Source organism: Coccinella septempunctata, chromosome 9 (genome assembly GCF_907165205.1).
Source record: "Coccinella septempunctata chromosome 9, icCocSept1.1, whole genome shotgun sequence".
Lineage (NCBI taxonomy): Eukaryota > Metazoa > Arthropoda > Insecta > Coleoptera > Coccinellidae > Coccinella > Coccinella septempunctata.
The window spans coordinates 5,809,825-5,835,517 of NC_058197.1; the positions used below are offsets into that span (position 1 = coordinate 5,809,825).

A 25,693-nucleotide genomic window follows, 5' to 3' on the forward strand; every position below is an offset into this window, starting at 1 on the left:
TTTCGGTAATCGTAAGCTATGCAATGTGAGAATACCTACCGAAAAAAGTGATGTTGTGACTAAAGAAATTCTAGACAATGAATTGCTCAAAGTTATCAATTTAATGGGCGATTTAGGAATCAGAGTCCAAAGTATCAAAAACGAGTTGGAGCTCAGCCATGAGAAAATTATCTCTGATGTTTTATCCAACCAGGAAAAATGTCTTCAGGATTTGAAACAAGAACTGAGGGAAGATTTCAGATCATTTGTTATAAAGTTTAGTGAGAAGGTCACAAAGAATTGATTGAGATTTTAACTTTACGAATAGACTAGGTACAACTACAACTGACTCGATAGTTATCCTACTCAATAAAAAAAAAGACCATTTCCAATGGAGCACTCAAAGGAGAAAGTTCAAGTGGTTAATGAGCTGCATAGACCAGCTAGAAAAAATTTCCCCCGAAGGCGTACTATCATCAAGGGTATAGATGATTTGTGGCAGAGTGATTTGATGCAAATGGACTCGTATGCTGATGAAAACAAAAATCATACATTTGTTCTCGTTGTGATTGATTGCTTTTCCAAATTTGTCTGGACTAAAGCATTGAAAACGAAATGTGCCGAAAAAGTTACTAAGGCGTTTTCGGAAATATTGAAACAGAGTAATAGAAGACCCAAGAACCTACAGACTGACCAAGGAAGAGAATTTTTCAATTTTAAATTCAAAAACCTAATGAAAAAATATAAGATCAATCATTACAATACATATTCTGTGAAAAAAGCAGCAATTGTTGAACGAGTAATACGAACTCTTAAAGAAAAACTATTCAAGTATTTCAGTTTGAATGGAACATACTATTGGTTGCAAATCCTACCGAAAATTGTCGCTGATTACAATACAATTAAACATAGAACAATTGGAATGAGTCCTATTGAAGTAAATAAGTCAAATGAGAAACTCCTACTTAGAAGTCGGTACAATCACATCAAAATAGCTGGTAGAGGAAAATTTAGAGTTGGTGATACTGTGCGTATAAGTAAATTCAAACATGTTTTCTCTAAGGGTTATTTACCAAATTGGACAACAGAAATATTCAAAATCAGTAAGATACAAATTACTAATCCAGTAACTTACCTTCTTGATGACTTACAAGGTAATCCAATCCGAGGAGCTTTTTATGAGCCTGAACTGCAAAGCGCTTCAAACTCAGATATATATTTAGTTGAAAAAATTCTATGTGAGCGGGGAAACAAAGTACTTGTGAGATGGCTTGGATTCGATCAGTCACATGATTCATGGATAGATAAATCCAACCGTTTATAGAGATTTTTTAATTTAGTATCGCTTTGATCTTCAGTTCAGCAACATGTACTGTCAAGAGAGTGATTTTAATCCATCTCCATATTACGATTCTGAAATGATTGATATCGAAAAAAAATTTGTTTTGAATACAAATTTCAAAACAGGAGGATATAACATCGATTGTGGCTTAAGTAGTGCGAGAAACTATGAACCCTCAGTGAAGCTGTCAACGAATGAAGACTCTTTGATGTTTGGTGGAAAAATGTTCATTTCGTTTGATTACATGCAATGGATGATGCTTACTGAAATCCTCAACTTGAATGAAGCAAATGATATTCGATTTATTGATGATATTTCTGTTACAACCACAACTGTGAATGGATTCAAAATGATCATGATATCAAGGAAGGAAAATCATTTATATCTTATTAGCGACGATGTTGCTAAGATTCTAGAATTCAATAAAAGTTTTCTCAGAAATAGATTGGAAATGCTTATGAAACTTGATTTCAAATCTTATTATAAGAATTTTCTGATAACTATAACCAATATTAAAAAAGATAGTTCGAAATCCATTGAAGAACTAATAGGAATTTTTTGTCAGATCAATCCTTCTATTGAAAATTTGATATTATGTGAATGTATGATTTCAAATGAAAACAACATTCTTTGTGACATAGAGAAATATTTGTGAAGGATAATAAAAATACTTTTTATACATTTCTTAGTATTTATTTCATATACATATATATCCACATATTTACAATGTTGAATGGTTCATTTAACATATTTCATAAATAAAATATTTCAGAGTCCGAATCTGAAGATTCGGAATCGAAACAAAATGAGGATTTGTATAAATCTGGAGGTTCCCTTTCCAACTTTTCATATAAATATCTATAAATGGGGTACACAGAGGGATCGCTTAAGTATTTCAAAAAAGACAAATATTTAAGAGGAGGAGGATTATAAACTAAAACATTTTTATACATTTCAGAATCAATTGATTCAACACAATGAGAGTGACATTTACTATATTAAGAATTAATCAATATGGATTTTTTTAACAGCAATGCTCTTCTGTCAACATGATTTGAAAAATAATCATTCAGTTTACTGAACGTGTCCAAATAATGACAATGCGACATATTTTTCGCTGGCATATCTGTGTATTCCATAACATGAACTTTGATAGTAATTTCATTAATCGTACATATATATGAATCAGATTTGATTAAATTCCACTCAAAATGAAAATCTGCGTGATTTTCATCATCATCATCATCATCATCATCGCCCTCATTTGTCTTTGTCCACAATATGGATTTGCCACGGAACCAATCCATCATTAGATCATGATGAGGACCCAGTATCCATACTTCGATTATGTCAAAGGTTGGAATCAATCCCTGTAAGTACAATATGAATTGTCCCACAAGCATCCAATCCTTTATTGGAAACTGTTCAAATTCTTCATATTGTTGTGGAAACTTTTTGAAGAATTTCTCAGACAAATTCGGGTCGTATGAGAAAGTTCTCTCAATGGCTGTCACAGCATAATTCATCATTATAGTTCTCCCCCTCTCACCCTCTGGAATCTAGGATGATGATGGTATTCGATAATGACCCCAAGGTAGAGTACAATGTGAATTAGGTAGGATGTATCTTTTATCGTCTCTACTACACAATGCAATTTTCTCCTGCTCAATAGAAAAAACATCATGACATTTAGATATTATATTTCTTTGTCTTACTAATTTAGTGTTGGAATCAATCAAGCATTTCAAGTAGTCATCGAAAGAAAGGCTTTTAATCACATTCCGCTTTATGCCTTTCACTTTTTTTATTTCCTCTTTATCAACACGAAATGAGTACATTTTTGATCTTAATCCTACAAAATCGGTCATAATCTTACCATTATTCTCATCCTTCATCAAACCCAATACTTTTTTATTGACTTGAGGAATTCCATATGGATTTCCTTTAGGATAGTCAGATGTATCAAAGCGTGTGTAGCAATCTCGTTTTATGCACTCATAGGGATTTTGATTTGATACCTCATAAGTTAAACTATCAGTATCTACATAATTCAATATACTTTCTTTGAAATTAGGTTGGAAATAATCGTAATGAAATTCATACAAGCAAACCTTTGAAATGTCTAATACAGACATTCCTACATATATTGGTTTATCGATTGTGATTAAACGCTTTTGCAATTCAATAGCGACTAGATTTTCTCCGAAGATCATTCTATCCTTGTAGAAAGGGCTAGAAATCAAATTCATTGCACCATATCTGCCATACCATTTGTTGACCAATTTAACTTCTCTATGCTTCCGGACGTTTTCAATCGTTTTCCCATACACAGCATTAACCATTAATTTGAAAAGATTTTTTTCAAAATTGTTTTTTGCTGTCTGCCTCAAATGTGTATTTTTGTCAATATACATTTTGAGCCAGGCAGATTGTTTGAATTGAAGAACTCTATGGACTTTTTTCAAAACAAGTCCATGACTCAAGGCTTGTTTCAACGTCCTATAATGCACGATATAATTTTTTTTATGATAAAGGGTAGTTAATAATTTAGGCAACTTTGATCCAGGTGGGATACGTGATTCCGCACAGAATGGCAAGTCTTTGTGCTTGTCGTGTATTTCGGCGGGATATTCCAAATCAACCTCTAAAATATATCCCTCGGGAGCATCATCAGGTATTTGTGTAATATCTATATTTGTGTCTGTCCACTTGAATCCCCCATATGGCAAAAACTGACTCATAGCCCAACCATATAAGTTATTCACATCTAAGTAGAGTAAATACTTTTCAGGTTCATTAACATCGAATTTTGGCCCCATATATTTGTTATTAGCCGTAGAGTATCTGTTTGAACACTGACTTATTCCACCTCTTATACCGTTTTCTATGAATAGTAATATGTCAATATCTTTAATGATTTCTAATTTGATTTTTGTTGTTTTAAGCATACATTGAAAGGTATAACCCGGAAGGGTGTAAAAATGAATAGGATCTAATTCATACTCTTTTATACAGCTATTGCGGAATTGTTCAAACACATCGGCTAAAAGCATAATATCAGTTTTAAGATATAACATCATATAATCTTTCAATGATTGACAATTGAATGTGGACCATATTAGTTGAGCGTGTAGATATTGTTCATCACTTATCTCTTCATAATTCAATTTGTTGTAGAATTTCTCAATGGACGGTAGACATGTATCATTCAATTTATCAACACTACTAATATAGTCATAGGGAAACACACCTTTTTTAGTCAAAAGTTTGAATGCATCATCATTATAGTCGAAAAATTGTTTTTTCAATTCAATAAACTGATTCAATGAAAGATATGAGGCTAAATTCTCTAGCGAACTGTTGAGAAAACGTAAACTGTCAATGAACCTGAATTGTATTTGAGTATTTTCATCATATTTCGTAAAACTAATATATTTTTCTTTATTTAATGGTAGAAGAGAAACGCGGCCCTGTTTTGCAATCTCCTTTATAAGAAAATGTGCGTCATATCCACCTAGATTATGGAAAACTACTGGTATGATAAAAGACTTTTTGAAATTGAGATTACAACTATTGTGAGCCCACCCGCGGCACACTCCAGTAAAGTGATCATGGTCCATGACTATTTTATCATCCGCTTTGAATGTTTTCTCACATATATGGCATACAACTCGACTATGTGAACCAGTTGAGTTTATGGGTTTCACATGATTAATTATTTTGCATAACCTATCTGCAATCTCACACAATTTATTCGAGAACCATTCCATGCAATCAACCCCAGTATAGCTCTCATAATATGACGGTACAATGTCCTCATAAGAACTTTTCAAATAAAAACCTGCGCTGATAGGTTTGTGTTCTTGATACTTTAAACAACTCAAATTTATATCATTGATTGGTTTCAAATATGACTCAAAGTCACAATACATTACAAAAGGACTTCTCTGTTTGTATCTGTAATTTGTAAAACTAACATGAGACTTTTCTGGAAACTGTATGTGACATGGCTCATGATTCGAGCACAATTCGATATGTTTCCCTAGTTTTTCTTCTGTAGTGAAATAATTAAGACATTGATCGCATATGAACTTATTTTTCTTAGACTTACTAAGTTGTTTCGACACTAACCTCGACAAGTTCTTAATATACACATAATGATATTCTATTTTGGCATCAATAGGAGCATTTTTCCCATCATCAATATGGTTATATATATTCTGAATTAGAAGTAAATTGGCATGTCTTTGTGGAATTTTGGATTTGCAGATACGAGATGGAACTACAATGAAATCATCATTTTTAACCATTTGCAGTGAGAAAACATTCACTGAAACATTATTCAACATTTCAAACCTCTTGTTCGGGCATCATTTTTTGTTTATGTATGGGTTGCTTTCTAATTTTTCTCATACAATATATTTTTGTTATTGTTACAATTGAACTATTGTAACGCCTCATTTATTTTCTGTTTTCCTTCCAAATTAAAGTGTTTGTTGCGTGTAGTGTACGTACTTCGCGGTTCATTCAATTTTTCGCGCATGTGTGTTGGCCAATTTTCATATGATACCTGGTGCGAAGAAAGAAGACATATGCTTGGAATGTTGTTGAACCGAAGAGTGAAAATTTCGATCGAGCGAATCTTAATTATTCTCATCAATTCTCATTGTTGTATCTTCACAAACAAGAAAATCAGTGAATCTGATCTACCAAGCCAAACTACCCAGCGAGATCTTCAGCTGTTAAAAGGTAGGTGGAATTGGCCAATATTCGATTTGTCAAATTCGTTTTTCTTTCATACAAGTCCACTAAAATATCGTTGCGCCTCAGTCGGCGACATTGGTCCTTCGAGCCGGATTTTCTTTCCAACAAACATTTTAATTTTGAAATTCATTCATTTCAATTCATAAATATTCGTTTCACCTAATTCATTTTTTTCTCGTGTTGTTTCCGATAAGAAGCGGAGAGAGCATCAGACCTCTATCCCACATTTCGATTGCTTATCGTAAACATCACAATCTGTTTCCTTCATCACTGATTATTTCCATTCACGTCATCGATTCGCACATTCATATTCATTTTCGTTCTGAAAATAAAATTGTCATTCAATTTAATTCTTAATTTCGTAAATAGTTTCGGGTTTAACTGGGGGTAATTGAACACACCTATAATAGAGATTCATCTGTTGTATTTGTTCCTTCGAATCTTTGCAGAATATCGAAGTTCATTCATTCCTGATTCTTACGAATAAAATGAGTAGTAATAAGTTGAAGCAGGCAAAAGCGATTCGTCAGCTGCAGGTAGATGAGATTGAGGAAATTCTCGCACTCGCTCATATGGCTGTGACTGATGAGAGTTTGCATGTTCGATTTAAATTACGATGTTCAAATTTAGATGACATTCTCGAAGAATTCAAAACAATGCATAATTCAATAATCTCGATAATGTCAACTACCGAAAATCCGGATATGGCTGCTGAAAAAACAATAAGAACAAGTTTCATGGAGAATTTCTTCACTGTTAAGACTGTTTATACGAACATATTTTCCGATGAAACTGCTTCGAATAATGATACAACATCGACAACGCCAAATGTCAAACTTCCGAAAATTTCCTTACCAACATTTGATGGAAATTATACAAACTGGCCTACGTTTCTCGATATTTTCAATAGTCTTATTCACAAGAATGCCACATTGTCAGATATTGATAAATTCCAATATTTACTCGGTTCATTATCTCCTGCAACGCGAAATCTTCTAAAGGGATTTCAATTAACGAGTGAAAATTATCATTCAGCTTTCGAAACATTAACTGAAAGGTATCAAAATAAGAGGCTTTTAGCAAATTCATTTTGGCAGGAAATATGCAATGCACCTAAACTTAATAATGAGTCAGTAGATGGTCTTAGAAATTTATTAGCTATTTTTTCTGAAAATTTAGCATGTTTGAAGAATATGGAATTACCCATTGAACAATGGGACTTCGTTTTATTTCATTCACTTTTGCAGAAATTAGATACAGCTACAATTAAGAGGTTCGAACTGCAGGAATGTTCCACAGAAATTCCTTCTTATCGTGCTCTTACTAAATTTCTTAAAAATCAGTGCATCTCTCTAGAGTCATTAACGCTTGCAGTTTCACAACGCGCGCATTTAACATCGAAACAAAATGATAAGCCTCATAAGAAAAGCTCAGCATTTTTCACTCAATCGAATTCAATGAACAAATTGTCATGTAGCTATTGTAACGATAAACATACAATTTATAAATGCTCTTCTTTTATGGAAAAATCTCCTTCAACTAGGTTACAGATAGTTAAAGATAAAAACTGGTGTATTAACTGCCTTCATTCGGGACATAGAGTATCAGATTGTTCGTCAAAGTCAACTTGTCGCCATTGCCATAAGAATCATCACACATTGTTACATTTGAAACCAATTGATCCATCTTCTAACATTAATGATTCTGTCAATGATAGTTCATCTCCTTCCACTTCATATGGTCCTCAAGTTTTAACAAACACCTCTGTTTCACCGTCTACGGTTTTATTAGCTACTGCTAGAGTTGAAATCTTAGATGCTCGAGGACAATATCAAACCATTCGCATTCTCTTGGATCCAGGATCCCAGACGAATATAATTGCACAGAAATGCGTCAAACGGTTAGGTCTTAAATGTTTCAAAACTCCACTTTGTATTTTTGGCTTGGGTGAGACATCATCATCTGTTTCTGATTCCGTTACCTGTACGATTCGTCCTGTTGGATCTATAAATCCGTCTTATACCATCGAAGCTGTGGTATTACCAAAAATTTGCTCTAATATGCCCAACAGTTTTGTACCCTATCATAAATGGGACTCTATTTCGAATATTAACTTGGCTGACCCATCATTTCATTCTCCTGGTTCTATAGATATGCTTGTGGGAGCAGCTATTTTTCCTTTAATTCTGAAATCAGGTCGTTTACAAGGAAACCTATTTCAACCTTCGGCGTTAGAAACCATATTCGGTTGGATACTTATGGGAAATACTTCTAGCCCATCAACAAAAATTAACTCTTTTCATCTCACAACTAATTCTTCGATTGATGCAACTCTCAAGCGATTTTGGGAAATCGAAGAAATTCCTAACTTCGAACAGTCTTCGGCAGAAGATGCTCTATGTGAGCAAATATTTGTCGAAAGTCACTCTCGAGATTCTACTGGTCGTTTTATGGTTATGTTACCTTTCAAAGAAGCGATTTCCAGTTCCTTCGGAGATACCTACTCCATGGCGTTACGTCGTCTATTTTCACTAGAGCGTAGATTCAAAAATTCTCCCGAGTTTCATTGCGAGTACAACAAGTTCATGCACGATTATCTTGATTGTGGTCATATGACGTTACTTCCTGAAGCTTGTCCTTCTGTTGATGAATATTATATGCCACATCATGCTGTTTTCAACCCAAATAGTCCTTCCACAAAACTCAGAGTGGTCTTTGACTCTTCCGCGAAGGTTTCGGGAAACGTTTCTCTCAATGAAATTCTTTTGACAGGTCCGAAGCTTCAGAAAGATGTGATGGTTCTTCTGTTGAAATTTCGGTTTCATAATGTTGTTTTAACCGCAGATATAAAACAAATGTATAGGCAGATTCTGGTTCACCCTTCTCATAGACGGTTTCAACGAATTTTGTTCAGATTTTCGGTTTCTGATCCGGTTCAAGTATACGAATTGAACACTGTTACGTATGGTGTTGGTTCATCTCCTTATCTTGCCCTTCGAGTACTCAAGCAGTTGGCTTCAAATGAAGAGATAGACTTTCCTTTAGCAGCAACGGTTCTTCAATCGGAATCGTATGTTGATGATATTTTATCGGGTAGTGATACCTTGGAGGGAGCTCGAGGTTTACAGGAACAGTTAATTTCTTTATTGAGGCGAGGCGGCTTTGAGTTGAGAAAATGGTCCAGTAATATTCCAGAGCTAATAAATCATTTACCACCAGATCATCGACATCAACAGTCGTTGAATTTCGATGATAATTCGGTTTTGAAAATTCTTGGATTAAGGTGGTTTCCATCTGGAGATCATTTCTCGTATTCTATCGATATTAACGAAAAACCAGTTACAAAGCGGACCATTCTGTCGGATTTGGCGCGTATTTTTGATCCTATCGGTTTTCTAACTCCATTCACTTTCTTTGTCAAACATCTAATTCAACATCTCTGGACACTCGGTCTACAGTGGGACGACGTTCCTCCTACGGATATATTGAATCGCTGGAGTCAGTGCAAATCAGAGTTGCACATTCTGTCCACTCTGCGAATACCGCGCAGAATATTCACGCAATCATTTTCTAAATGTGAAGTTCATGGATTTGGGGACAGCAGCGAAAAGGGGTATGCCGCTGTCATATATTTCCGATTTTTAAATGTTGATGGTACAATAAATGTTTCTTTCATTTGTGCAAAGTCAAAAGTCTCACCTATCAAACGCATGACTCTACCAAAGTTGGAGCTATGTGCAGCGCTCCTCCTTGCAAAATTGCTTTCTATTGTAATAAAATCTTATGAAGGTTCATTAAAGGTGGATGAAGTATTCGCTTGGTCAGACTCAACCGTAGTACTTCATTGGATTAGATCATCTCCTTACCGCTGGAAAAGTTTCGTGAGTAATCGTACTGCACAAATCCAAGAATTGGTTCCTCCAGATAGATGGGGTTATGTTAAATCCCAAGATAATCCAGCAGATTGTGCATCACGGGGTTTGTCTCCTTCCGGTTTGTTAGACCATTCCTTATGGTGGGCGGGACCTCCATGGCTTCAGTCTATGGATCCGATTGAGAAGACTTGTGGTCCACCAATCAAAGAAATTCCAACTGATGAAGAGCGTCAGGTTGTTCTGAGTACCTTCACTTCATCTGATATATTTGACGAGCTCATAGCTAAATATTCTTCCTTCTCTAAACTCAACCAAGTTGTAATATATTTACATCGTTTCATTTTCAATCTTAGAACTCCTTTATCTAAAAGAGTCGGTAGCATCCTATCCGTGGAAAGAAAACAATCTCTCAACTTTCTCATTAAATGCGTTCAGCAAAGAGTTTTTGGTGAGGAAATTCAAAATCTTCGATCAAATCGTCCTATCACAATGAAATATCTTCAGAAACTGAATCTCTTCATCGGAAATGATGATATTTTGCGTGTGGGTGGTCGATTATCGTTTTCTGGCCTTCAATATGACCATAAACATCCAGCGTTATTGCCAGGTAACAATAAATTCACTGATCTGCTCATCAAGCATTTCCATCAATTATATCTTCATCCAGGTTCACAAACATTACAATTCCTTCTCTCTCGGCAGGTTTGGATTTTATCTGCAAGAAAGCATATTCGAAGAGTCACTTCAAAATGCTTAACGTGCTTTCGTTCTAATCCAAAACCCTTACAACCGATGATGGGCAATCTTCCATCTTGTCGCGTTAATCAATTGAAGCCTTTTCAATGTGTGGGTGTCGATTTTGGCGGTCCATTTCGCATTACCATGTCCAGAGGTAGAGGTGCAAAGGTTCTCAAGGCATATCTCTGTCTTTTTGTGTGTTTCACGACCAAAGCACTGCATCTGGAACTCGTTTCAGATTTGTCTAGTGAAGCCTTTCTGGCTGCTCTGAAACGTTTTATTGCTCGCAGAGGTAGATGCAATAGGTTATTTAGTGACGGTGGTACTAATTTCAAAGGTGCTCAACGAGAACTTCTCAATAATATGAAGTACGCCGCAGAAGCTGAGAAGATGGATTGGGATTTTAATCCTCCTTCAGCTCCTCATTTCGGAGGGTTGTGGGAAATCGGAATCAAATCCGTTAAAACGCATCTCTACAAGTTAGTTGGTGATCAGGTGCTTACCTACGAAGAGTTGTATACTGTGTTCGTTCAAATAGAAGCGGTATTAAATTCACGGCCACTTTGTCCTTTGAGTACAGATCCAAATGACCTATCTGTGCTCACTCCAGGTCATTTTCTTACCCTCGCTCCTCTTTCCGACCTTCCTGAACCTGACCTATCCAATTTATCCATGAACAGATTATCCAGATGGCAACTGCTAACTCGGTTACATCAGGATTTTTGGAAACGGTGGCATGTTGAATACCTAAATACTTTGCAACAACGAACAAAATGGTTTACACCAGCCGATTCTCAGTTATCTATAGGACAACTTGTATTGATCAAGGATGAACAGCAACCTCCTCGACGTTGGCGTACAGCTCGCGTGGTTGATGTTCATCTGGGTAAGGACGGTATAGCACGAGTGGCTACTGTTCGCACTTCTAGCGGTATTCTGCAAAGACCGTTGGTCAAATTATGTCCTCTCCCAGGACAATCATAATCATGTATGTAAAATAATTCTATTTTAGGTGGGCGGAATGTTCGGGCATCATTTTTTGTTTATGTATGGGTTGCTTTCTAATTTTTCTCATACAATATATTTTTGTTATTGTTACAATTGAACTATTGTAACGCCTCATTTATTTTCTGTTTTCCTTCCAAATTAAAGTGTTTGTTGCGTGTAGTGTACGTACTTCGCGGTTCATTCAATTTTTCGCGCATGTGTGTTGGCCAATTTTCATATGATACCTGGTGCGAAGAAAGAAGACATATGCTTGGAATGTTGTTGAACCGAAGAGTGAAAATTTCGATCGAGCGAATCTTAATTATTCTCATCAATTCTCATTGTTGTATCTTCACAAACAAGAAAATCAGTGAATCTGATCTACCAAGCCAAACTACCCAGCGAGATCTTCAGCTGTTAAAAGGTAGGTGGAATTGGCCAATATTCGATTTGTCAAATTCGTTTTTCTTTCATACAAGTCCACTAAAATATCGTTGCGCCTCAGTCGGCGACACCTCTCTATATCTTTAAGTTTTATAGGAAAATCTATACCATCACAATTAAAAATAGTGCTTGGGTAGGGATATGATGACACTCTATCAGAGTGGGAAGATGCTGGATGTAAGCATGCAGTAATACTCCACAAAAAACAACATTGATCATTGTTTTTGATATTAATGCATGCTTTTTTGGCCGCAATTTTTTCAGGAAGATTGATGAATGAACTACCTCCATTACCCATTTCCACCTTATTCATATTGACTTCTAATGAAACAATTGATTGAAGAGCAAAACCACTCTCTTTCTCTTGAAATTCTTCAAGTTTTTGTTTGATTATGTTTAAAGCATTTCTTTCAAACCAATCGTTTAAATCTGTTCCCCCATCAATTGTTGCATTTTGTGTAGGGAAATATTTGAAATCGAGTAGCTCATCATCACCACTTTTTTTAATGAATTGTCCGCAAAATACTAAATTCACTTTAACAATTCCAATACTGCTTATTGCATTTCTAATTCTATGTTTGAAAAGATGAAATGCATCATCGAAAAATTCTTCAACGACCGTATGCTTTAAATTGATTATAACCCCAGTTCTTATTCTTGATTCAAATGCTGATTGAACATCCTCCCATTTCACCCGATTACTTCTTACACTTCGTATTCCCTCACCTCTATGCGCATCAAAGGATTTTAGTTGAATTTTGTATCTTTTCAAATGGCAAATGGCAGATTGAATGCTGAATTTTTGTCCGTGATGAGTATTTTTCATTAAATTTTTCAATAAACGAATATGTTTGTTAATCAAATTGATCCATTTTTTTCTAATCATGATGTCATTTTCGTGAAACAGAAGATTCATTGCATTATGGAATAAATCAATATTACATACCTCCATCTTCACAATTGGACAATCTCAAAGAGTTGAACTGGTTTATATTTCGGTATTTCCTTCACCCCAAGGAATTTGATTCCAAACCCAGCTCCACTGAATTCCTTTATGACTTGCTTCAGATGGTCGTTTGCTCGTTTCGGTAGAAATATACACTTTTCTTCCAACTCCAAGAGAATAGATTCCCCGAATCTAGTCTTCAGTAATTTTGCATCAATTATTCGATGGACTTCACCCACTATCAAATCCTTAAGTGATGCAATTGGTTTCTGGTGCTGTGAAAGTGAACCACACTGGTTAATTTTTGTCAGATCCATTGTTATAATTTTTATTGTTTTTTTTTTATTTTATGCTGAAATAAATTTCAAATATTTAAGAATATTTCTATCGCTACAAAGTTTGAATACTTACATTGGAAAATGAGATTCGTCACAAAAATTCACTGAAGAAAAACAATTTCTTATTACTCTATGGACTGCAACAAACTCTGTGATATTTCTTTTTTCATCAAAGTCAGAGCAACTGAGAATTGAAGACTGATGTTGGAATGGCAGTTCTATTCTTTTTATATTCTTCTCGACCCTTTTTCCCCACCATCATGGCCCTTCTTACCATTCAAAAAAATAACCAGACTGTTTTCGTTATAAAAGATCTGCATCAAACGAATCTGAACTGAAGACCAATTAAATCTTTTATTTATTACGGTGAGAAACGCCACTCGACAGGTGTATCGAGAAGAATTAAGGGATAGCTCCGCCCTTTGTCATTAAACACAATAAACCTTCAGCCCCCATTAGCGGTCATAATGTACCAATTTTTGGACAAAGGGAATGAGTAAACCTGTCATTCTTATCACATGAGGCGGAATGCAGACTGACATCTTCGAATACCTATAGCACCAAAACTATTTCGAATGGGTAAAATTTACATTTTTATTACGGTTAGAATCCACAGGTATATTGGGGAGTAAAAGAGTGACCATTAATTCAGATAATTGTCATTTTATGATAAAAGACCCAAACTGATAGTTTTCTCGATACATCCTCATAGATAAGAAAAAAAACCCTGTCAATGGAATCTCATCTATTATACTGAATTATTGCCGATCTTTATTGCTCTTTTTTTCCGGCATGCAAAGACACCCTTATTTAAACAATAAAAGACCCAAACGTTTTTCTCGGAACATCTCCACAGATGAGAAAAAAAAAACCTCTGTCAAAGGAACAAAGAAACATTTCCAATTTTATCTATTATACGAAATCATGGACCACCTTTGTAGCTTCTTCCTTTCACGCACACAGAGACACCACCCTTAATTAAACAACGATTTTTTCATCTAACTCTGAAAAATATTCATCAATCAATCTAATAACACACCAGTATAACATTTCATAATCCAACCACATAATGTTCAAGTACTCCGAATCATACTTTGTCGGATTACTCTTCATTCGCCATTGAAGTGGTTCAGAATCTGCTTACCTACCCTACTGAGGTTGTTTAAATAACGACAAATACAAGATACAAGGATCCAAGAAAACATGTTATTCTGCAACAACAACAAAATATACGTGTAGGATTTATTGGGCTATTACCACTTTCTCCCCAACGTTTCGGCAAGATTTTGCTAGCCGTCTTCAGAATCATAAAATTTATTGGGTTATGAAGTTGAAATTTTTGCAAAAATTTCACAATGACGGACTCAAAAAGTGATTTTAAACGTGACATCCGAGTAAAATTTCAACTCTATGTATACTAACAATTTTGAAAAATTCGTTTCGTATATCATTTCATTTTTCATAGTTCAATATTTAGTGATTCTATATTCACTAATTACATAATTTTTGGTTGAAATCTGTCAAGAAATAACTGCTCTCAATGTAGTACATATCTGGCTATTCAAAATTACACCACAATTATTAAACGTTTTTATCTTTCGAATACTCCGAATTCGACTGAAAAAACGTTTCATTTGAAAATTTTCATTTCAGTTTCTCTTATCATTCCACAATTGATCAGTGAAAAATTATGCTGGATAAGAGACTCAGAGATAGCGTACCCTGTAGACAAGAGAAAAAATTATTTATTCAGGACAATATGTACGAAGTGTGGTCCATTATCTTCACAAGATGTGGATAGGCTGCTATATGAACACATCTTGTATAAATGCTACACTATTAGTACAATAAGAATGAATCAAATGAAGCTTAGAATAATTGAACAATGATTTCAGTAGTTTCTTTTTGTAGGTGTTGTAGTGGGGGTTCCATACAATAGAGGCGAAATTCAATTTGCTGAATACATATAGAAGTCATACAGCGCAATGAGAGATCTGTAGATGGAAAACGATAAATAATCTATTATTCCGAAGAGAAATTTCACAGTTCACATTATTATAGATTTTTGAAGTCTGAAATATTCTTGTAAAAATTGGGAAAACATATAAAAACTCATTATATTTTTGAAAAAGATGTGTTCGTTTCGAACGTATTTGAAAAATTTTAGTGTCATCTGGCGAACACTTTGCGAGATGCAAAATGTTTTTGAGATTTTATTTTCACTTTTTAGTGATACGATTTCCACAAATGCTCCATGAGTCTAGCAAAATTGAATTACATCGAAATGTTTACAGGCATGTTTTTTGTTTTTCAAATTAAGATTTTTTGAATTAAGGTTGGAATATTGGAAACACTTCGAAAATTAGGAGTCTCAGAAGTGATTCCAGTTATTAATGTTCATCACAGGTGTCTATTGCATAATTTCTTCAAGAAACGATAAATATAGGTAACTCACTGATAATTTATGGCAATCGGATTTCAGAACTAGCTCTCAACTTTCATCTTTCGAAAAATATTCCTTTTCTAAAAATCTGCCTCTTACTTATGAAAGCTTGATTTATGTATAAAATTTTCAGAAGTAAAAACAAGGTGCAAATAAATACGTACCTACTTGTTTGCAAACAAACTAATCGAGTGTTATCAAAAACCAACAAACTGACAAATAGAGATTGAGCAAGCGAAAAGGTTCTCCAAAAAGTTTTTGCTGGTGTTTCTCTGTATGATTGCGAGATGAAAGGTGTAGGAAAAGCTACCGCTTAAGCATCTCTCAAGCTTGTTTCCCGAAAAATATTTTCCTTACTCTTATTATGCCATGGAAATAGTTATTTTCCCAACAAGTGTCGAAAGTGAAACTTTTCCGCAAGAGACTCCAGTTGACAGAATGACGCGGAGCGGAGCGGAAAAATATATTTAAGAGAAAGTTTGATTCACTCTGAACAAATGAGGTCTCTTATAATTTCCTACACAACGTTTTAGAGAAAAAAATAATGAATCAATGGATTCGTAGAGGAACAATAAAAAATTTAGCATGAAAATTCGCCTATTTTTTATCTATTTTGATTATTTTTTACAATCATAGGGGAACATCACTTAACATTGAGACCAAGGTGCCTTCTCGGTCGCATAAAATCGCCCCCTTTTTTATGAACTGTATATTACCAGAGGCTCAGAGACCACCCTCCTTTTTGACAAGGAACCACCATACAAAATTTTCCGCAGCTTTTATTCACATCCTGTACCTATATTCGAAATAGTCATAATTGATATTTAGAATATCAAACGGTAATAAAAAAAAACCGTGGTACCCCCGAAAACTTTAAACTTTTTCTCTGCTCCAGCTTATCATTAGTAGAAGAATTTTACCCTTTCACAGTCGAGAATTCCTGGAAGTATGACTTCACTTCCAATAGTTGTTAAATACTTTTACCCAGAACTAGCAGGGATGCTTATCTTCAACAGACTTGAACGAATGGTTCGTATAAAAGGTACCTGTTATAAATGTTTAGAATAGGTATAGTCGTGAAAGAAGTGGAAGTAAAGAACAAGCATTATTTACAATATGAGTAGTGATTCACATGTACCGACAGGTAACAAATTTCATTTTACACTCTGTACCTGCGCAGATCTGGATTCCATGCCCGAAACGAATTGCAGCTTGTATAAAGGGTACTGCCAGAAAAAAGAATAATTAAACGAAAACCGGGATTCAGAGAGTTCATACCTTAAGTTTTAGTTGTGAAGAATCTTCGCTCACTTTTTTTCTTTTGAGATCCATTCCAAAACTATTTTTCTAAATTAAATTATTTCCCAAGTTCGTTGAACATCATGGAGTACAATTACAGAAACGTTTCAGCTGTTCAATTCGTCAAGAATGTGAAATGTCATTGGACCGTCGAAAATGTGGCAGACTTTTTGGAGAATAGGCTGCCGCATTTGGATTTCAGTGTGGACACTTGGAGTTATCAGAGGAAAACTGCCTTAGAATTATTGGTAGGTGACAAGACTCGTCATAGTTCCAGGGACAAGTTAGTGATGTGCCTTCTTCTGAAGCATGGAGCAAATCCTTTGAAATGTAGGAGCAGGGAAACCATTATGCAGAGGATTTTACGACATAAGGGTAAGTTGTTCATATTTCTGACTCGGATATTACTTATTTTGCTATGCGTAAGCATCATTTCGCACAATTCACTAATCTAAAATAGATTGTTATTGATATATATTTCATTTCAACGGCTATTTTGATGTTTTTTGATCAATTTAATTGTTCAATTCAAAAATTTCGGGCTCATAATTATCAGTTCATAGTGATAGTTGGGGAGCATACAAAAAATTCATTAATCTGACACTAATCAGGGGAGTTTCCTTAATCTGATAGTTTCATAATAATAAGGCATTTTTTTTAATTATCTCCCTTCCTGTACCTCTAATCGTTTCTGTATTCTTTATTGAAGCTGTAGATAATAAAATTCTTCGCAACTTTTGTCTGCAGCAGTTTTATAACAGTTTCCGAGTAATAGGGCGATAAGGGCGAGGAGCTTAGCCAGAAATACGAAAATCCAAGGTCGATGTAGAATCACAGTCTAATATACACTTATCGCCATATATCTCAAAAACGTTCGAAAGTAGAAAAAATTGCTTCGGACAAAATTCATAGAAAATGTTATGCTCTACAACTTTCATGTTGAATGCGATAACAATTTGAATCCCAGGAGAGGAGATAATTCAAAAAAACTGATTTTAGTGACCTTTATGGCCATTTTTTTTGTTTCGGCTTGCTGAAACTGTCATATTTTATTTCTTCTGTTATTCTTGAATCATTAGCTTAAAATTAGGGCTCTAAAACGTGCCAATATCCTAAACGAAACCACATGGTCGAATCGATAAGTTTTTTCCATTGCTTTGCGATAATTCAGCTAACAAAAGGTCTAGGGTCGTATCAGGATCTATTTCAGTAATTTTTTTTAATTATTTTATTATTTATTTAATTAATTTTTGTTTTAAGATTTGTCATTTTGAAAGTTTTGTATAGGTGATTTTTGGTGAAACGCTTCATTTTAACCAGTTATATTATACCTTCTGTTAAAAAAAGCCTCACCTTTAAATACACCCTTATAATTTATATTATAAACTCTTGCCTATTTTGAAAAAAAAGTGGAAAATGATGAAACAAAAAATATTTAAGAAAATTTTATCGGAAAAAATTCTTGTTATCACTATTTTTTTTTAACTTCTCTATCACAATATCATCTCCAGATGGGTGAAAGTAAAAGATGTTGGTGAAAATTATATATTTCTGTTTTTAGTTTAAAAATGGATTTTCCTTATGTATCGGCCACATCAATTCAATGTTTTCTCAACATTATTTTGTTACAGATTCTGCCTTGATCATCAACTTTCTTATGTTCGTGAAAGATATAAACATTTTTCATGGAGGAAGTACTGCCTTACATATCGCCGTTAGTAGAAGATTGAAAGACGTGGTGGAATATATTATCAGAAGGAACGAGTTAAATATAAACATGAGGACGAATGGAAAATGGACAGCTTTACACGAAGCTACAAAAGCAGGAAGGCTTGATATCATTAAAACCCTCCTGGACAATGGGGCGGACGTAGAGGCCAGAGATGAAGCTGGGCAAACTCCACTGCATTGGGCTGTCAGATTCCATTCTTCCATGGATCTAGTCAAGACACTGGTTGAAAGCGGAGCGGATGTTAACTCGAAGGATGAATATGGATGTACACCCCTGCATATCCTCTGTACTAAAAGAGCAGGAGTGAATATGGATATATTTGATCTCCTGCTCCAAAAAATGGACAATCCAAATATAGAGGACTCAAAGGGATCTACACCAATTCATAACCTGATGAGACTCTTACCAGCCAATTCCCTGCCTAGAAATAAGAAGCTCGTAGAATTATTTTTGAAATATGGTGGAAGCTTGAACAAGGAAGACGGTATATTTGGTACCGTGCTTCACGTGGCAGCTTGTTCAAACCATTCTGCGAATTTTTTGATGTTCCTTATGGAAAAGGGAGCCTATGCGTGCATTTTGAATGGGGCAAACTCAACGTTCTTGGACTACATTATACGGAGCGATAGGAAGAAAGTGAAAGAAATCGTGAAAAATATGATTGTCCAGGAGTTCAAGGGAAGATTCGATTTGGATCCCCTACTTTTGAATTGCGTGAGGACAGACCGTGAAATCAATGAATATGTGAGGTCGTGTAAGATTGAACTCTGCTTACTTAATGGCCGTCAACTGGGGAACGAAAAACAAGTATCCTTATTCACGGCCTTGTCCTCGGATGACAGAACCCTGGCAAATATTTTCAGAAATGCTCTTACCAGGAATGAAATGGCCAAATTTCATAGGCGAAAATTTCCTATGTTCAAGAAAAAAATTCCTATTTATGGGCGGAATTTGATTTGTAACTATAAACTTGGTTTGAAAAGGATGCAGTCTGAAAATATTTTTCACGATTTCTTAACACGAATCGGTGGAAACGATCTGAGCATTTACTCAGTGGAAGAAATAATAAGACTTTGTCCTACTGAGGAAATGATTAAACTGAAACCGATTTCATTCCAACGGTCTGCTCATATAAAGAGTTTGATCACTGAAAGAGTAGCGAATTTCCAAAATCACAACGCGGACAATTTTGTAAGGAATATTTTATTCAGTATTCATTTGTATATTTTCGTTTATCTTATTACCATTTCTTTCAAATCTGACATTTAATAATTCATTTAAATGTATTAATTTATATATTATTTATTTGATATTTATGTTTAAAATACTGGTGAGGTTTTATTTGTGTTGAAACCATATTTATACCTTTTGTTAACTTATTTTTATTCTATGATATAATATATATTTTGTTATGATCCGTTTTCATTTTCTATTTTATATATGAAGCGTGAGTCTTTGACTTGTAAGTTAAGTATTAAATATCAATACTCAAATGCTTGTACACAAATTTTCACAGATAATTTCTGAAATCAAAAGAAACCCTTTTTTCCTTTACCATCCTTTACATGTTGTTGAAAATCCATATAAAAATGTAATATTCAGAGTTATATAAAGCCGTTTGTAAGAGCCAGAAATTCTCTACAGAATTTTGGCAAGAAAAGAACAGAAAGTCTATTTTTAGAAAATACCTGCAACGGCAAATTTGGGATTATAATTTGAAAAATGAACACTCAGTACCAGTACCTATTGACACACACAACTTAATCATGCAAAATATAACGGGAGACGGACATCGTTTCAGACAAAATTACTTTCATACAATATGAATCTTTGTGTGTGAAGATTTGTGTTTCTTGACGAAACTTGGATTTACCAAGTGGTTTCTGTTCGACAACTGATGTAAGGTCTTCAACCTTTAGCCAAAGAAGATAACCAACATTAACTCTTCTCAAGCAACTGTATATTATTATATTTGTCATCAAATTAATTTTCACCCATTGCGAAAATAGATATATTTAAAAAATGATTTCTAGTACTTTCTATGCAAATAACTAGATAAGGAATCCCTTTTACCAGTTTGTTTAAACGTAAGTTATGTTTATCACTTATAGTCATGTTGAACATATATATTTTCGACTTAATTTATTTTTTGAAGAAAATACGTAATTACTGAAACTTTTACGTATAACGGACAACATAGCGCTGATTTCAAAACAAAAATGTTTCGACAAGTGTCATAACCTCACATTTTCGTATCAGTGTGGAATGTGTCAAATTTCCACGTCCAATAACCGAGTGCTTTCATAAAAAAGAATGGAGTATATATAGTCACTGTACCGAGAAACAAGCTTCAGCGCTCCGTTTCACGGTACATGTACTAATTTGAAAAAACAATTGTAAATGATTCTATAGCGCACATTTCAAGTTTTCTATTAGTAATCCAGACAAACATCTTTGAAACTAGCCAAAGGAAAATCAGAGAAAGATTCGCATCAGCTGTTTATTGCGAAATTGTTTTTAATGAAGAACTAAAGCTAAAAAGAATCTTATTCTATTTTCTTTCCTCGTATTTACGACCATGTTCAAAGCCACTGCACTTTCTTGTAGTGTAGAACTACCAGAAATATTTGGAAGATATCACCGAGCATTTCTCTGTCTCTTCACTCGATCATATTCGATCGAATCCATTTCATTATGCAACTATTTTACATAAAACTAGAAATTAATTCTTTAGTTTTCGAATGATTTATTATTTCATTGAAGTTTTTAGTTAGATTATGTTTTATAAGAACGTTTTCATCATAACGTGATCTTTCGAACTTTTTCCTGAGCTTTGCCTGCAATATTCGAAACTTATCTGAGTTCATCGAAATTAAGGTTGACGCTAACGAATCGGAATTAACTGATTCCTTCAAAGAGTCCACTCAATTAGTTGCCTGATAGTTAGCTGAAACGGAAATTATTCATGTCGGACGCAGTAGATCACTACAGAACACAATGTTGATCACGATCATTCAGGAGTGGCCACGATCTGCTTTCTCCGAATGCAGCTACACCCATCAGCCATCAATTTCAGCATAATTTTTCTTCTTTACTGTACCATCCTAACAGGTGGCGCCAGAAACAAGAGGTTCATATATGTTATTAAATTAATCTTTTATGGATTTTCAACAAACTGTATCTTCTGAACCGAGCAGAAATGGAAAAAAATGGCGAAAAAAAAAGTGTTTCTTTTGATTTCAGGAATCTTCTGTAAAAATGTTTTCACAAGTCAAGGACTAGCCCACTGTTTACTTATTCATATAAAACTGGGTGTTCTCATATAATTAATAAATGGATTATTATGTATTTTTAAAATGTTATATGTGGCCCCTTCTACGCCCTTCTGGGCGGAAGGAAGTTCCTATAGTTCATGAATATCGAAAAGGATGAATCAGAAGATAAAGGCATAAAAACAGGAGTCCGCCAAGGTTCAATGTTGGGATTTGTCGAAAACTCCAAACACAAAACTTGCTAAGTAGGTACCTGTGCAAACACCACAATAATAGCCAATTTAAGCAATTTAACAAGTATATAGCATGATCTACTTTGGTAGGTTATGTGCTTCCTGCTAGATAGATGGATTGAATTAAAGTGAATCCAGTTGTACTATTTCATTATGAAAAAACTTCGAGCAAATCTACTAGTAGTATAAACTTAAAAAGCATCCCAATCTCACCAAGTATTTACGAGTAATATTCGAGGAGAAACTCAATTTCAACGCCCATATCAGACAAATGAACATATCAACGCTAGAAGAATGAGAAGCTTTCTCTATTCATTACTGAACAGGAACAACAAAGTCATAATAAATAATAACACCGGAAATGGACCAGTGGAAATCTAAATTGAGAAGTGAACTGCATAGAACGTGACGTCATCGATTGAGAGAATAGTAGGCAGAAACAGGTTGTCTGTGGTATTAGGCTCATTTGCCGTCATCAGTACAGCCAAAATGCAATTAATATAAGCTCTGCATTTCATTTTGGTTGTCATCATCGATTTGAGCCAGGTGATACTGATGACGTCAAATAAGCGAGAAACTGATCTACCTACTTCTCTTTCGATCGATGACGGCATGTTCCATGCAGTTCACTTCTCAATTTAGATTTCAACTAGTCCATTTCCAGTGTTGAATTGAGAATATACAAGACAGTAGGTAATAAGGGCGACAATAACACACGCAGCGTAGTGTTGGAAGGAAAAGAATCCATAACATCTACCTAAGACAGGCAATAGGATCAGCAATGAACTGATTCACAAGACATAAACATGGCATTATTGAACGGCCATGCAAAGAAAATAAATGAAAACCTTGCATGAGAAAATTGCAAAAATCACAGCAATCCACAAATAAGGAAAATAATGGAATAAAATCAAGAAAAGAAAAGAATACTGTCGAACAAATTACAAGACGGCCGATAAAAGAAAATAACTTCGCAACGCGAAAAAAAGAGAAAAACACGATACAGTATATTGCTTTCGAAATTGACAATCGACGCAGATTCACAGTGACATTTCAGTTATAGGTTATATAAGATGATTATACAGAGCATTTGCTGCCGACCCGAAGCTATTTCTGTCGGTTTTGTCATTGTTTTATTATGGTAGATTACTCATTTATTTTGCTAGCCGTCTTCAGAATAAGTGGACATTTTTGCAAAAATTTCACAATGACGGACTCAAAAAGTGAGTTTAAACGTGACATCCGAGTAAAATTTCAACTCTGAATAAGCAGAAAAGGATAACGGTAAACGCATTTCTTGGAAGGACTGTAAACACCAAAATGATTTACTGAGAGAACTTGAAGCTTTGTTTGCATAATACTTTTCGTACAGTGTTCGGTTGTAAATTCAACCTCACTGGGTGGAATCTTCCTCGAGGTTGTTTAAATAACGACAAATACAAGATACAAGGATCCAAGAAAACATGTTATTCTGCAACAACAACAAAATATACGTGTAGGATTTATTGGGCTATTACCACTTTCTCCCCAACGTTTCGGCAAGATTTTGCTAGCCGTCTTCAGAATCATAAAATTTATTGGGTTATGAAGTTGAAATTTTTGCAAAAATTTCACAATGACGGACTCAAAAAGTGATTTTAAACGTGACATCCGAGTAAAATTTCAACTCTATGTATACTAACAATTTTGAAAAATTCGTTTCGTATATCATTTCATTTTTCATAGTTCAATATTTAGTGATTCTATATTCACTAATTACATAATTTTTGGTTGAAATCTGTCAAGAAATAACTGCTCTCAATGTAGTACATATCTGGCTATTCAAAATTACACCACAATTATTAAACGTTTTTATCTTTAGAATACTCCGAATTCGACTGAAAAAACGTTTCATTTGAAAATTTTCATTTCAGTTTCTCTTATCATTCCACAATTGATCAGTGAAAAATTATGCTGGATAAGAGACTCAGAGATAGCGTACCCTGTAGACAAGAGAAAAAATTATTTATTCAGGACAATATGTACGAAGTGTGGTCCATTATCTTCACAAGATGTGGATAGGCTGCTATATGAACACATCTTGTATAAATGCTACACTATTAGTACAATAAGAATGAATCAAATGAAGCTTAGAATAATTGAACAATGATTTCAGTAGTTTCTTTTTGTAGGTGTTGTAGTGGGGGTTCCATACAATAGAGGCGAAATTCAATTTGCTGAATACATATAGAAGTCATACAGCGCAATGAGAGATCTGTAGATGGAAAACGATAAATAATCTATTATTCCGAAGAGAAATTTCACAGTTCACATTATTATAGATTTTTGAAGTCTGAAATATTCTTGTAAAAATTGGGAAAACATATAAAAACTCATTATATTTTTGAAAAAGATGTGTTCGTTTCGAACGTATTTGAAAAATTTTAGTGTCATCTGGCGAACACTTTTCGAGATGCAAAATGTTTTTGAGATTTTATTTTCACTTTTTAGTGATACGATTTCCACAAATGCTCCATGAGTCTAGCAAAATTGAATTACATCGAAATGTTTACAGGCATGTTTTTTGTTTTTCAAATTAAGATTTTTTGAATTAAGGTTGGAATATTGGAAACACTTCGAAAATTAGGAGTCTCAGAAGTGATTCTAGTTATTAATGTTCATCACAGGTGTCTATTGCATAATTTCTTCAAGAAACGATAAATATAGGTAACTCACTGATAATTTATGGCAATCGGATTTCAGAACTAGCTCTCAACTTTCATCTTTCGAAAAATATTCCTTTTCTAAAAATCTGCCTCTTACTTATGAAAGCTTGATTTATGTATAAAATTTTCAGAAGTAAAAACAAGGTGCAAATAAATACGTACCTACTTGTTTGCAAACAAACTAATCGAGTGTTATCAAAAATCAACAAACTGACAAATAGAGATTGAGCAAGCGAAAAGGTTCTCCAAAAAGTTTTTGCTGGTGTTTCTCTGTATGATTGCGAGATGAAAGGTGTAGGAAAAGCTACCGCTTAATCATCTCTCAAGCTTGTTTCCCGAAAAATATTTTCCTTATTCTTATTATGCCATGGAAATAGTTATTTTCCCAACAAGTGTCGAAAGTGAAACTTTTCCGCAAGAGACTCCAGTTGACAGAATGACGCGGAGCGGAGCGGAAATAGTTATTTTCCTATCAAGTGCGGAAAGTGATACTTGCCCGCACGAAACTGCCGTTGCCCGAACGAGGCGAAGCAGAGTTCGGGTAAGCAGTTGAGTGCGGGCAAGACACTTTCCGCAAGAGTTAGGAACAATATTTT

At 34.5% G+C, this 25,693-nt stretch overlaps 3 protein-coding genes across 3 annotated transcripts; 2 read left to right on the plus strand and 1 right to left on the minus strand.

Moving 5' to 3' along the window:
* Positions 1-2,865: 2,865 nt before the first annotated feature.
* Positions 2,866-12,257, minus strand: LOC123320420. The gene is made up of 2 exons (XM_044907740.1): positions 12,201-12,257; positions 2,866-5,677 (listed from the first exon to the last, which is right to left on the minus strand). Exon 2 carries the CDS (start codon positions 5,668-5,670, stop codon positions 2,881-2,883), a length of 2,790 nt encoding a protein of 929 aa, XP_044763675.1. The 5' UTR covers positions 5,671-5,677; positions 12,201-12,257; the 3' UTR covers positions 2,866-2,880.
* LOC123321032 lies at positions 10,843-11,682 on the plus strand. The gene has a single exon (XM_044908536.1). It carries the CDS (start codon positions 10,843-10,845, stop codon positions 11,680-11,682), a length of 840 nt encoding a protein of 279 aa, XP_044764471.1.
* Positions 12,258-16,711: 4,454 nt separating the features above from the next.
* On the plus strand, positions 16,712-24,622 carry LOC123321033 (ankyrin-3-like). Its single transcript, XM_044908537.1, has 4 exons — positions 16,712-16,898; positions 17,267-17,530; positions 18,787-19,641; positions 24,564-24,622. The coding sequence occupies exons 1-4, from the start codon at positions 16,805-16,807 to the stop codon at positions 24,620-24,622; spliced, it is 1,272 nt and encodes a 423-aa protein (XP_044764472.1). The 5' UTR covers positions 16,712-16,804.
* The last annotated feature ends 1,071 nt before the right edge of the window (positions 24,623-25,693 follow it).

Coding starts and splice junctions, on each gene's coding strand:
- LOC123321033 (XM_044908537.1), top strand. CDS start 16,805: ATGACTTCACTTCCAATAGTTGTTAAATACTTTTACCCAGAACTAGCA. Junction 16,899..17,266: donor ACGAATGGTTCGTATAAAAG/GTACCTGTTATA, acceptor GAAACGTTTCAG/CTGTTCAATTCGTCAAGAAT. Junction 17,531..18,786: donor GAGGATTTTACGACATAAGG/GTAAGTTGTTCA, acceptor ATTTTGTTACAG/ATTCTGCCTTGATCATCAAC.
- LOC123320420 (XM_044907740.1), bottom strand. CDS start 5,670: ATGTTGAATAATGTTTCAGTGAATGTTTTCTCACTGCAAATGGTTAAA.
- LOC123321032 (XM_044908536.1), top strand. CDS start 10,843: ATGTCCAGAGGTAGAGGTGCAAAGGTTCTCAAGGCATATCTCTGTCTT.